Source organism: Astyanax mexicanus, chromosome 4 (genome assembly GCF_023375975.1).
Source record: "Astyanax mexicanus isolate ESR-SI-001 chromosome 4, AstMex3_surface, whole genome shotgun sequence".
Taxonomy (NCBI): Eukaryota; Metazoa; Chordata; class Actinopteri; order Characiformes; family Acestrorhamphidae; genus Astyanax; species Astyanax mexicanus.
In genome coordinates, this window is record NC_064411.1 from 10,391,059 (window position 1) to 10,405,663 (window position 14,605).

General features: G+C 37.7%; 2 protein-coding genes across 3 annotated transcripts in view; one reads left to right on the plus strand and one right to left on the minus strand.

The window, feature by feature from the left end:
• The window catches only part of LOC111190059 (NLR family CARD domain-containing protein 3-like), a 260,290-nt gene extending 246,360 nt beyond the window's left edge, over positions 1 to 13,930 (minus strand). Inside the window, exons 1-6 of the mRNA XM_049478460.1 lie at positions 13,490 to 13,930; positions 12,617 to 12,713; positions 11,815 to 11,934; positions 11,573 to 11,680; positions 5,548 to 5,596; positions 4,717 to 4,906 (exon numbers count right to left, since the gene is read on the minus strand). Coding sequence (XP_049334417.1) covers positions 4,717 to 4,906; positions 5,548 to 5,596; positions 11,573 to 11,680; positions 11,815 to 11,934; positions 12,617 to 12,666 — 517 coding nt within the window. The 5' untranslated portion in view covers positions 12,667 to 12,713; positions 13,490 to 13,930. The remainder of the gene's footprint in view (positions 1 to 4,716; positions 4,907 to 5,547; positions 5,597 to 11,572; positions 11,681 to 11,814; positions 11,935 to 12,616; positions 12,714 to 13,489) is intronic.
• The window catches only part of LOC125801199 (zinc finger protein 271-like), an 883,173-nt gene that overhangs the window by 493,045 nt on the left and 375,523 nt on the right, over positions 1 to 14,605 (plus strand). The window lies entirely within an intron of this gene.

The following is a 14,605-nucleotide window of genomic DNA, read 5'->3' on the forward strand; positions in this document are numbered from 1 at the left end:
AATTACCCCCAATGCTGATTTCTAGAGAAACATTATAGAAAACAAATTCACCATGACTAACAATACTAACCTCCACCTTATACAATATAAAGTAATTCACAGGATACACTACACTAAGCAAAAGTTACATAAAATGGGACTAGTAGATTCAGAAATCTGCATACACTGCGCACTAAACACTCCAGACAATTACATACATGCTCTATGGTACTGCCCACCAATTAAACACTTCTGGCAGCTTGTTATAACTCGGCTAACTCCACTATTTTAACAGCCAATCTCTCCATCCCCATCACTCTGCCTGCTTGGTGACACGTGAACCACAAACCTAAACCAGGAGGAAAGCAGAGCACTTTTGGTGGTGCTAACCATCGCCAAAAAAACTATTCTCACAAACTGGAAATCAAGGAAAAAATCACCAGCATTCAATGAGAAAACTCACTCACAGAACACATAGAAATGGAAAAAATATCTGCATCTCTTAAAAAATTGTATGTTACAAATTCAAAATAGAAAAATATATATAGCACTTACTTTATTATCCTTTGCAGTTATTTGAAAATTATTTCAGTTTGGATTTTGCCAGTCATTGCTTTTATTTTTGTGTTTTTGTGAATTTTCTGTATATATTTTTTTATTTTTCTGTTAAAGACTTTTGCTTCTGGAATCTCTCCTTTGATTTTGCTTTAGTTTTTTTGCTTCTGAGTTTGGGCACACTTTTCAATCTGATTCCAGATTTTCACACGTCTTTCTTCCTATATTACACAAAGCTAATCTGAAAATGTAGGAATAAACACAAGCACAAATGATTTTACAATGTCTTTAATGTTTAAATAACACATTTTAGTGATTTCCTAAATGTAACATGTATTATGCTGTTACTTTTGTACATGCCACATTTAATATTTTTTTCTAGTGGTGTCAATCGTTTAAGAAATATAATCAGATTAATAATGACAACATTTGTGATTAACTGCAATTACATTTGTTCTTCTTAAGACAAGTTTTTATAGTGGATATTTAAATGTAAATAAAAGAATGAATGTAAGAAATGTAAAATGCAATTATTAATGGTGTCATTTAAAATACTATTATATACTTGTATTTTTGAGGGGAGATGAAGCTAACGTGGGCCGCTGGAATAAAGAATGCATGGTGAATAGGATTGGACTCAGGAAGTGTTTGTTATTGCACACATGCTTACAATAGGGAAAAGACCTTATTAAGATTTAAATGGCCTGATGGAAATATGTAACTGCCAGTATTCAGTAATATGTACACTGTCCCTTTAAGAGCTCCTTACAAAAGGTGCACTGCCCTTTTACGTGTATAGCTATGCTGAGAGTGCGGTAAACCTGAGTGTGTGCTGTGCTTTACCACAGAGAATGCTGGACCTAGCTTCTTTCTTTTATTCATTTTTTTCTGCAAGTAACAACATATATGTGGTGCTTTTAGCTCATGTATGAACTATGTTGTATGTCTTTTTTGATGCGGACATTTTACATTTCCTATCATACATACACACATACATAAAAGTTAAAAGAAAAAAGGAAATGAGCATGAAAGAGTACAATTACTCTTTTTGTATTTAGTCTGTAGATGCAGTATCATGACAAATTAAAGGGCATGGAAAAGTCTGAGCAGGGAGAGTTGTTTAGGGCTCCTCTCCTTTGCCAACCTGGAAAGAATAGCCTGTTCAGACTAACCTTGCACATCCTTCTGTGTAATTTAGTTTCTTTAATTAATTACGGTTTTATTTGTTGTCTTGTTTGTTATTTTGCTCTGTGATAACCTGAAACACTGACCTGAGAATCTGCAGTTTACAGTGTGAACTCTTCAGTCCAGCAGAGAGCAGCTCCACTCCTGAATCCTGCAGGTCGTTGTTACTGAGGTCCAGCTCTTTCAGGGTGGAGTTTTCCAGGTTTAAAACTGATTCCAGATTTCCACACGTCTTTACTCCAAGGTCACATGAAGCTAGTCTAAAAATCAAGAATAAACTAATGATTTTACAATAAACCAAAGAAGAATACTTGAATGGATTGACAAAGAACAGAAAATAGAATTAAACTGTGAAATGTATTGTCTGTCTAAAGAGCTGGTGATCAGCATGGGCATACAGTTCACCAGGGACAGATTATAATAGAAAAGAAAACATTTATCAAAACAGAGAACGAGCAAGGCTTTTTGGAGTATGTGAATTTATTCTATTTTCCAAGTTGAACTCAACTTGCACATTACACCTTCTCGCACATATATGTATATATATTAGAAATAAATACAGACACTTAAAATATATGTTATATATGAAATTGTTATGTTGTATTGCTAATCATCATTTCTCCAAAGCATATTGAGATATGATTTTTTAGTCAAATCACCCAGTGCTACTTTAGAGTGGATCTGCAAGAGATGTGCATTTATTTTAACAAAAACATATAACTTGCCCAAAACCTTTTTTAAAGATTGTATTTAATCAGTCTAAGACAGAAACTTCATGTACTGTTTACATTAAAATGATGGTTTAATTATTATTACACAAAAAAGGAGAATGAATGCTTATATGTGATAATGTGAATAATGTGAATCCACCTGTGATTAAATGGAAACTGATTCTCCACATCAGCAGTTGATTAAAAACTGTGTAAAGGCCTAAAAAAATACTCACACAGCTTTTCTGGATATTTTAACTACTGGCAGCAGCCTCAGAAAACACTCCTCTGATGGATCATATTTACTGAGGTTAAACTCCTCTAGCTCTTCTTCTGAGTTCACCAACACAAACACCAGAGCTGACCACTGAGCAGGAGAGAGCCTGGCCTGTTGAAGACGACGGTCACCACCTCTGCTCAGGTATTTCTGCACTTCCTGCACCAGAGAATGATCATTCAGTTCATTCAGACAGTGGAACAGATTGATGGATTTCTCTGGAGATGAGTTCTCCTCAATCTTCTTCTTGATGTATTTGATGATTTCCTCATTGCTGTCAGAGATCCTCTCTGTTTGTGTCAGTATGACTCGTAACAGATTCTGATTAGACTCCAGTGAGAGACCCAGGAGGAAACGAAGGAACAGGTCCAGGTGTCCACTCTCACTCTGTAAGGCTTTTTTAATGGCACTTCTGAGGAATTCAGTCATCGTTGACCTGCTGAAGAGTTCAGATAGTTCAGTGTTTTGGTTTTTAGTGGTCTGCTGATTCAGAACGCTTCTGTCAATGAAGCAGAGAAATGCATATAAAGCAGCAAGAAACTCCTGAACGCTCAGATGTACAAAGCTGAAGACCTTCCCCAGGTGCAGCTCATGTTCCTCCCTGAAGATCTGGGTACACACTCCTGAGTACACTGAAACTTCTCTAAAATCGATGCCACTCTCTCTTAGATCTTCCTCATAGAAGATTAGGTTTCCTTTCTCCAGCTGCTGGAACGCCAGTTTCCCCAGAGCCAGGATACTTGTTCTAGTCTGCTGAACATCAATGTCACTTTTCCCACTGTACTTCTGGCTCTTGTGTTTGATCTGAAAGATCAGGAAGTGTGTGAACATCTGCGTCAGGGTTTTGGGAATTTCTCCACTCTCAGCTTCACTCAGCATTCTCTCTAGAACAGTGGCTGTAATCCAGCAGAAGACCGGTATGTGGCACATGATGTAGAGGCTTCTTGAAGACCTGATGTGTGTGAAGACTTTGTTGGCCAGGTCCTGATTCCTGATCCTCTTCCTGAAGTACTCCTGTTTCTGAGGGTCACTGAAACCCCGCACTTCTGTTACCTGATCAAAACACTCAGTAGGGATCTGACTGACCGCTGCTGGTCGAGAGGTGATCCAGAGGAGAGCAGAGGGAAGCAGATTCCCCTTGATGAGGTTTGTCAGCAGAACATCCACTGAGGTTTGCTCTTCTATATTCACCAAATTCTCATTGTTCTGGAAATCTAGAGGAAGTCAACACTCATCCAGTCCATCAAAAACAAACATGATCTTGTAGCTCCTATAATGTCTTGGTTTTAAATCTTGTGTTTCTGGGAAAAAGCTCTGAAGAAGTTTCACCAGACTGAGCTTCTTCTCCTTCATCAGATTCAGCTCTCTAAAAGGAAGTGGAAATATGAAGAGGACATCCTGATTTACTTTTCCTTCAGCCCAGTCCAGAATGAACTTCTGCACAGAGACTGTTTTTCCAATTCCAGCAACTCCTTTAGTCAGTACAGTTCTGATTGGTTGTTTCTGTTCTGGTAATGGTTTAAAGATATCGTTGCATTTTATTGGTCTTTCCTCTGTTGTCCTTTTCCTGGATGCAGCTTCAATTTGTTTCACCTCATGTTCCTGATTGACATCTCCTCCATCTCCCTCTGTGATGTAGAGCTCTGTGTAGATCTCATTCAGAAGTGCTGACTTTACATGGCCTGAGATTCCTTCATTAAGTATCTGATATTTATCTCTCAGCTTGGATTTGAGCTCTCGTTGGCATGCTGGGGCCAATGCTGATTGTAGAGGAAGAGAATAAGGAAAATGTAATTAGCTGTGATAATCATAAAAGACCCCTGTGTAGAACAATTCTGATAGAGTAGATAATTGTTAGGTTTAAGGATACATTTGATGCTGTGACTCAATATCTTATAATTACAAAATCCAGTTAATTATTGCTGATTATTCTAATTTAAAAAGCAGAACTCCTCTGAGGAAATAAATTAGCACAAGTTGTTCCCCATTCTCATGACCCAGAACTCTTACTGCTCTCTAGTGTGTTGGCGAGGTCTGTCTGATTCATGTTCCTCAGGATGTGCAGTGTGACCTTCAGCACCCCCTCTCTCTGATCATCCTCCACCTCTCCCTCAGAGCATGCTGGGTAATCTGGACTCAGGAGCTTCTTGAATGTGTTCAGCTCGTTCTTCACTAGAGAGATAAACTTCTCCTGCAGCTTCTGATTAAGAACAAACATCAGAGAATCAGTAAAGCTGTTACAGTAAAGCTGTTACACTGATCTGAGGAGAAAAGGAGTTATGGATGCTCTGGTCTGTAAAAGGATTTAAACATCATGTTACTGAGTAGCATCAATATGTCTGTCATTATCAGTACCGTGATGGTGGTGCCCAGAGCTAAAAGCTAGCAGCATGGGATGTAAACATTGTTTTTTAATGAGGTTCTTGCACTTAAAAAGTTAATAATGCCTCGTTTTAAATGTCAGGGCATCCAGATTCTAGCAAGGAGGTTTGGAGCTACTTTGAACTGAATAACGGTGTAATAAGCGATTTATCTGCCGGGGCAAAATATGCCCCAAAGCGGGCTTTGTAAAGAGTGAGGGGCAAAAAGCATAAAAATACTGTATCTCAGAAATCTGTAGGAGAGTGGAGGTGTGCTATTCTTACTTTTTAACATGTTTCACTGCACAAAGAGTCAATTTTACACCGAAGATCTCCTATAACATTATAATATAACAGTTATAATGCTCCATAAACTGAAGCTAAATAAATTATGATTAGTATCAAAATTTTAAAGTGAAATTAAACTGAAATGTAAAAGAAATCAGGGAGAACCCCATCAAATATATCGTTTAGGACTAACCTTGAATATGTGGTCCAGTTTTTTCCTGTAACTCTTTATTTTCTTCTTACTGTGGATAACAAGAAATTCCACACTGTAATCCACATTAATAAATATTCTGATCTAAAAAGCTTTTGTTTCAACTAAATATGTTATTAATAATAAAATAAAGAATATCAGAAAATCAGATTAAAGTAAAAGAAAACCTGTATTAAACCAACACTTTTCTAAATGTTTCTTAACTTTTTAATAATAAAGATTTGTAAAGGTAAATAAAGATTTTTGCAATTATGTCACCCTTTATCTAACGTTTTGAGTGTAGTGGATTAACCAGAGGATTTCTTCATTGCTTACACACAGACACACACACTACCCCCACTTTACGGCCTATAAGGAAACTTCGAACCCAGAACACTCTAAAAAAACCTTGGAGTAATCTTTTCCAAACAACCTTAAATTTCAAAATGACATTTACTGACTATTTCTTCACTCAGCCTCGCTCAAGACCCCTAAATGCGAGTTTAGGGTAAAATTCTGTTTACATTCCTCCAAGTCATAAACCTCGGAGTTAATGTAAACATTTGGAACATTTGCAACACCATCACTAGGACGGGACTGCGGACTTAAGAGAGTGTCAAAACTTAATTAATGCCTTGGAAATTGTTAATTCACCAAATGTTGTACCAATTTAGGGGTTTGTGCCTAGTTATTTCTGCAATCACTTAGAAATAAGATTAATGAAATTAAGAGAAATGTTCTAAGCTTGGGATTCCATTTTCAACATTGCAGGCTCAAATTCTGTGTGGTGCAGAAAGAACTCCTTCCCCCACCATCGTAAATTCCGATGCCAACCGCTTATCTAAGCACTCAGCAAAGGGGAGGAATTTCTCACTCAGAAGATTTTGCTTAAAATACATATATATTGACTATATAAAAAAGGTGTTTTATAGAATGTTTACTAAATAATGGTATATGTGTCTGGTATATGGTATATGTGTTTGGATGTGTCCTGATTGAATTCTCCTACACATTCAAGTCTGAATCAACAAGGTTTAATTAGCATTTGATAATTTAGCTTTATTTGGTTATCAGTGGTTTAACCATGTATTATCTTTTAAGTGATTTAATTGGGTTTAAATAATAACATGACTCTTGATCTCTTTCTGACAGAGTACCATCCATCGTTGTATTTCTAAGATTATCTTGAATATTACATGTTTGTGGGCAATATATATATATATATTACATTTATTGTGATTCAATTGTAAGATTGTTTGTTTCCTGAATTTATCCTCACAAACTGGTATGCTGAAGAATGTATTTTGATCCACTGTTTAGTTGAGTTTTCTTTTGGTTTGATCTATTAGAAAAATGCTGAAGCATGCTGACCATGTGAGCGAGGGGGGGTTTTATGGCCCTTTGTGAATAAGATCTTCCCTGCCAGAGTTTGAAATTGCTCCTAGACCAATCAAAACACAGACATTTGGGCCACAGGGCCAATCATAGCTCAGGGGCCAAACAGGCCACAGAGTCTAATAGTTAAACTGGGCAGACACAGTTCAGTTTCCAGTTTAGAGTTTCCAGTAGAGTTTAGGCAGTTCAGTTTTGCAGTTCAGTTGGAGGAGAAGCAGTTAGAGAAGGAGTGGGAGAAGGAGTTGGAGAAGATGAGTTGAGGAAAACAGTTAGAGGAGAGAGGTTAGGGAGCCCAGAGATGGAGAAAGGATAGACTGTTAGTTTAGTCATCTTAAGTTAGTTTTCTTAGACTAGTGCATTTAATCTTCAAGTATATTAATATTAGCTATCCTAGTTAAAATATCTAAGGTTATTTTACAATCTACGAAGCCAAGCATTATTCCATCTAAGTTTAGCTAAAGTACAGCTGAAAAGGAGATCCGCCAGATCCAACCCAGAAACCTGCGGTCCGGAGGCCACCAGCAAGCCAGCTGAGAGTGGGGATTTACCCTGTGGGTTCTAATGGGGCTCCGTGCTGACACAGGAAGTCAAACACCCTGCAGACAGGCTCACGTGATCCTTTTTCGGGGTGAAGCATCAGACGACCAACCCAGGCGGACTCACCAAGGCCCACTTCAACAACTCAGAGTAAGGCAGAGCTGGGTTTAATCTTTCGGCAGATGGTGTCTGTTGGTCATGGTTTGGTCGGGTCTTTAATAGAGCGTCTTTAGTATAGATGACTCATTTTGAGTTGCTTGGTTGGAAATAAGAACTGGTTTCGTAGACTTAAAATGCCTTAGACCCTTATTTAGAAATATTCACTTAATAGTTCTATTAATCTTTATTCCTTTCATATCAGCATTATAACGTGTTTGTTGTTTATTTCTCATTTATCATTCTACACTATGATTTGATATCTAATGGCTACATTTATGACTTTTTAATGAATTATTTACTCATATCTGTGTGATTTAATAAATACTTTTATTTTACAAAACCTGTCATTTCAGTGTGTTTTTCTGGATAACTCGGTTATGAAAATTTCTGTCACCTGTAGAAACCACACCCTGAGATGTCTTGTGTTATTAATTAATTTGATTAATTAATTAATTAATTAATTAATTAATCTAATTAAATTAATTTAATAACTGGCGCCCAATTAAAAATATTTCAACATCTCAATTAGCACCAGGTATTAAACCACTGAGCCGCTACATGAGGCACAGGTAAAAACAGTTGCTTTGAACCGTTGTGTCAATGCTTAATTTGTTCTACAATTAACAATAATCACACATAATTAAATTATAAACAGTGCCAATTAGCAACAACGTGAATGTAATTAGAAAGGAAACACCTAAAAAGTTTTCCAGCATGAATTATCAAAATATGTTCTAAAGTGTATTCTAATTTATTCTGAATACATTAATGTTCTATGTATTGTACTAGAACACATTCTGCCCAATCCTGGATGTATGTACTCACCCCAGCAACTGGGATGTTTAATAGATTCACAACAGATGATTAAGTTTTATTCCCTGCTATTAAAGAAGCAATAAATGTCATGTTTTTAATATGTTGGAAAACTGTTTTTAGGGCTATGAAACAAGCAAAATGTTTCTTTTTTTAGGAGACACATATAGCACTGGTGGTTTTGTCCACCAGATGGCACTAATGTGCTCTGTGTCATAAAGCTTTGAGTGGAGAATAATTTTTGTAAAGTTAGGAGAAACGTTCCAGTGCTTACAGGTGCTGGTCAACGAATTAGAATAATTTGAAATAGTGCAATCATGAAATTCTTTGAATGCATTTTTTGTGCAGAAAGCAAATCAGGTGTTCACCGCACCTGTCCTACTCGTTAGACTAATCACAGAACTCGTTACCTAAATTGCTCAGCTGAGCTTTCCAAAAGGCCCATTTAGGCCATTTAACTGTGACACTGTTGTTTTATTGAATTAGAATAATGGAGAAACCATTTCATTGAATTAGAATAATTTTTATTATAATTACAATCATCACTTTCTCAGTATTTTGTGGCTGCCCCCTTGGCTTGTATGACTGCCTGAAGTCTCCGCGGCATCGATTTGACCAGCTTGTCGCAAGTTTCCTCACTCACAGCTTCCCAGGCAGTGGCGATGTTCTGCTTCAGTTGGTCCAGCGTAGTAGGCTTTCTGTCGCGAATTTTCCGCTTAACGATGGCCCAAAGGTTTTCAATGACATTGAGGTCAGGCGAGTTGGCCAGCCATGCCAAAACTTCAAGCTGTTTTTTAGTGAACCAATCTTTGGTCGACTTTGCCGCATTAGCCGGTGCAAGATCCTGTTGAAATATGAAGTCTTCTTCGCCGAACTGTTCCTCAACAGTCGGAATCAGGAACGTTTCCAGAACATCTTGATATACGGCAGCATTGACAGTCTTCTTGAGGAAGCAGAGTTTCCCTACACCTCGAGCGGACATGCATCCCCAGACCATAACGCTCTGGGGAAACATGACGGATCTTTTCACGCACTCGTGGTTGTAGGTTTCGCCACCACGACGCCAGACACGAGGACCTTGGTCACCGAAGGAGATGCAGAGGCGTGATTCGTCACTGAAGACCACTTTCTGCCAGTCTTCAGCAGTCCACTCGCCATGTTCTTTGGCCCACTTCAGCCGTTTCTCCATTTGTTTCTTGTTCAGCATCGGTTTTACTGCTGGAACGCGAGATTTGAAGCCGAGTTCGCGCAGACGACGGTAAGTGGTTGATCTGGAGACGTCAGCGCCGGTCTGCTTGTTCCACAAGTCGGTGAGCTCGGAAGTGGACTTGAACCGGTTGCTGACTGCGATCTTTCTCAGCTGCTTGTTGTCACGAGCAGAAGTTTTTCGGACGCCGGAACAGTTGGTGCGCTTGCTGCAGTTTTTCTTGAGAGCTTTGCAGACGTTAGACTGGCTGATGCCGAGCTGCTCAGCAATTTTAGTTTGGGTCAAGCCTTGTTGGCGAAGGGCTTGAATTTGAGCCACTATTCCGGTTGAGAGGTCGCGCTGCTTACCCATGATTGATTTTACAACTTAGAAATTCTACTCAACCCTGACTTTATACTGCACAGTGAACACTCTTCACAGAAAACAAAAATTCGAGCATTTATTCTAATTCAATGAAACGGATCTCCATTATTCTAATTCAATAAAACAACAGTGTCACAGTTAAATGGCCTAAATGGGCCTTTTGGAAAGCTCAGCTGAGCAAATTTTTTTCCAGGTAACGAGTTCTGTGATTAGTCTAACGAGTAGGACAGGTGCGGTGAACACCTGATGAAGAATTTCATGATTGCACTATTTCAAATTATTCTAATTCGTTGACCAGCACCTGTATATAAGCTTTAGTTTACCATCAATAATATTTTTAATTCATTAGCATTTAATAAATGATCACCGTCATGTTAATTCATCATACAATAAGTCGATTAATTTGTTAATTATACCCCACATGTCACAACCCCGCCCCGTTCAGGAGTTTTCCTCCGGCACCAGGTCAGAGTAACAATACTAACATATCCCTCTACTGTCTCTATATTTAGATTAGGGTGTGTGATACATATTGTCTATGATAATATCTTAATTACTGTGTTGTTGATGTGTGAGCTGACATTATAGAGTATGTTAATTACTGGGAAAAATCAACAATCAAAACGCCTTTATTCCACGTGTTCACTAGGTGATGTTTTAGGATAGTTTGCTGCACGTGTGCATTGAGAATGGTCATGCAGTGAGCTAGCTAGCATAGGCTAACTCTGAGCTCACACTGGCAGGTGACAAGTCCATCACGCTGGTACATGTTTGTCTCATGAGTGTGCTCGTGGTTACTTGTGCTGTCGCACGAGCCAATCACTTTCATTCACGCTTCATTTTCCTCCAAACTGTTCACACACCGTCATTGTGCTGAAATCTTTCTCTCTGTCATGCTCTCTCTCTCTCTCTTTCTCTCTCTCTCTCACTCACACACACACACACACTCACACACACACACACACTCAGCTGATGGCAGGTTTCTTCTTTCCAGGTTGTTGAAGTTAAAATATGGATTATATACTCTTATTTCATCCATTAAAGCACATTAAAATATTCTACTTTATACTGACATTAGCTCCTAGTCTAGATCTAGTCTGCCAGACACAACAATTGTTGTCCCCTTCCCAAGGGAATAACCACCATTAAAAATAAATAAATAAATAAAGATTAAATCACAGATCATTGTTGCAATTAATACATTAATTTTAATTTGATATGACTAATATAAATATAACTTTGTTTTGCAAATTTCACACTGATGCATTTATTTACTCTAGAATATCTGGTAGGTCACATGGTTTACACACACATGTGCACTGTTCGATATTTGAACTGATGAATTTAATGTTTTTGTTTGTGTCAAGGTATTAAATATTAAATATATTGTTAAGTGCAGTTTATTACAATATAATACTTTTTTCTGAAAAAATTCTGAAAGTTACTGAGATATTGTTTTTATCAGTGTGTGTGTGTGTGTGTGTGTGTGTGTTATGCTTTAAAAAGGTAAATTATAGTAAAAAATCAGTGAAAGGGTTTTGTTGTTTCACTCACTCAGCGGTCATATCTTCACTGCTGAAACCAGGAGGAATAATGATGGATGCGTCACTCTTCATAGAAACACAGCTGGGTTCTGGAGAAGCTCCTCTCTGGGTTTTAGTTCTGTCAACATTAAACACAGTGAAACTCCAGCATTTACACAGTGAAACTCCAACACACAGCACATCTTTAATAAAGATCAGGAACTGAAGAGCTTCACTCTCAGAACAGAACAGAAGTTTAGTGCAGTGATGTACCGAGACCCAGAGCTTCCTCTTCCACTGCTGAACTCTGGAGGATTCTTCATGGACCAGTCACTCTTCATAGACACTCCACTGGGGGCTGGAGATGCTGCTCTCTTCTCCCTGTAAACAGATCTTCATGATGATCCATGATGAGAGTAAAGTGTGGAGTAATGTGTTCCTTTACTAAAACTTATTCACAGGTTCCAGACTAACTTCTTCATAACCGTCCCAGAAGCGTCCCGAAGCTTTCTGTCAGCTGCCCCAAACTGAAAAACGCTCTTCTAATAAATATACATATTTTAATTTCTTTAACAATACTGTTGAATATATTTGTGTGTTTGTTATGATGTCACAATGTCATCACCTGATTAGATTATATTTACTGTATGTATTTTATAGATCTGTGACTAGTTAATAACATGTATTGGTAAGAGCTACACAATTACACAATTACACTGTATTATAAACTAAAAGGAAAATATGGACCATATTTTTGAAAATAAATGTGCAACCACCCCATACCATAGCAACCACCTAGCAACATATTATTAATATTAACAATTAGATATTAAAGGCAGATATGTACTTTAAATACAGATTAGAAACACATTCTACTATAAGAATAACTGGCTGGTTTGTTAAGCGTTTCTCTGTGTTTAAATACAGCACAGGGTTCTGACTCTGGTCCAGGAGAAACTCTGTTCTCAATATTTTAAAACTGTAAAATATGCAGATCACAGCTCCAGGATTAGAGCTGAAACCATTACAATTCAAAACTACTTTACATATTAAACCCATCACTTAATTTACTCACTTTAGGACAGGAGGTCCTCCTCCACTGCTGGAGTTCTGAAGATCCATCATTTACTCTTCTTCATTCACACACAGCTGAACACTGCCGACACCGACCCCTGAGAACAGATCAGCCGTTACAATAAAACCTTTATTCTTACAATAATGACATTATCATCAGAACTGCATTAAACAAAACCTGATAAACTAACAAAACAAACAGAGAACGATACATAACAGTGTGATTTACCCTCATTACACATTATTCTACAGATTACAGAAACATTTACTGTTATTATAATGATTATAATTTAATTATTATCAGTAATATTACTGCATTACACAACATTATAAATATACACACTTTTCTATTATTATTAATGATATTATTATTATGTTACTGAATCAGAATAGAGAGATTATTTAAGTATAATATAAAACAGCAGGATTAAAAACACTAACACACCACGTGATCTTGAGCTCCGTTGCTCCCCCTGCTGGTTGAACAGCGCTACTGCATATAAACACGCCTTTATAGCAGCTCCGTGTTTTTATCTCCCCAACAGATCAAAGTCCACATTAAGCAGTAATGCGCTTTAAACAGCATAAACTACACTGTGATCAATAAATATCAATCTATATCTGCGCATTTCTCTTCAGTTTACAGCATTATTGATCTGTTACAGCTGATTGTTCTCCAGCCGGTCTGATCTAGACCAGGTCCAGGTCTGATCCAGGCCCGGTTCAGATCTCCACGCTGATCCTGGTTCTTCCAGTGGAATCGGACACTGAGCTGAGCTTAAAGAACCGGTTCTGGATCTGAGGAACCTTTAGAACCGGTTCTGACTTTAAGCTACACGGTTCTGTTCTACATTCTCTTCAGTTCTGAACTTACCGAGTGAATCCGGACTTCTGTCCTCTTCTAAAGAAGGAGACTGGACTTTCTCCTTCACCTGCGTCTCACCTGTCTCCTTCTAAGGCGGAGCTATTGTACGTTATTCCCTACTGTCAGCCAATCATATCACAGGGCTGAATGTAATGTTTGAATATTCATGAGCCTTAAGTTTCTCCCACACAGCTGTAAAACCCTCAGTTTTTAGACTGGTGTTCTGCTACCTGTCCAAAAGTGCTCCTCCCCGCACTGCGCATGCTCTGACCCACATTTAATTTTTTTTATAAGTTTTTCATAATGATTCTGTTTTCCAAGACTGCATTAAACACCCTGAGCTCACTGTCATTATTTATTTAAGGGTTATATAGCTGGAACGATTCTGCTCCACTTCTTAGCTCCAGCTACAGCCATAGACATCATATACACAGACGCCGCATCACCTAACACCGTCTATTGGAGCTGGCGTGCCTGAGTTGCCGCCATATTGGAGGAGGAAACCCTGCTCCCCGAGTGCAATAATTTACAGTGAGGAAGGTGTTTACCTATAATAATCGCAACTCCACCATATTTTACCCGATTTACACACAGTCTGTGTTTGTTACAAACAGCAGAGATGTAGTTATGATACAGGACGCTGTTACACATTACAAATACCTGCTTTCATGCTGAAATACTTTATATTATGCTTTTAAACAAAGACAGATATACGGTATAGCATATTTATAAGGTTTATATATATATATATATATATATATATATATATGAAAATATGATGTTACCTGTCTCCATTCTCTTAACTATAAACTTTACCATGAAATATAAATATTAAAATATTAAAAGGAAGCAAAAATAATTTTAAACACCACACATTAACACAGGTTATGCACACTATAGACATTATTACTTTTTACATGCACCATTTTGGTTTCCTAGAGATTGTCTATTTTCCACTGGAGGAAGCATCAGCGCTGCTCATTACTAAATGTGAATTTGTGGAGTGGATCACATGTTGCCCAATTAATGACAGCTAATGAAGAGAAATGTTGTCCGTAGTTTATAGAATAAAACAACAACGTTCATATACATATCATAGAAACTAATTTAGAAACTCCAAGATTT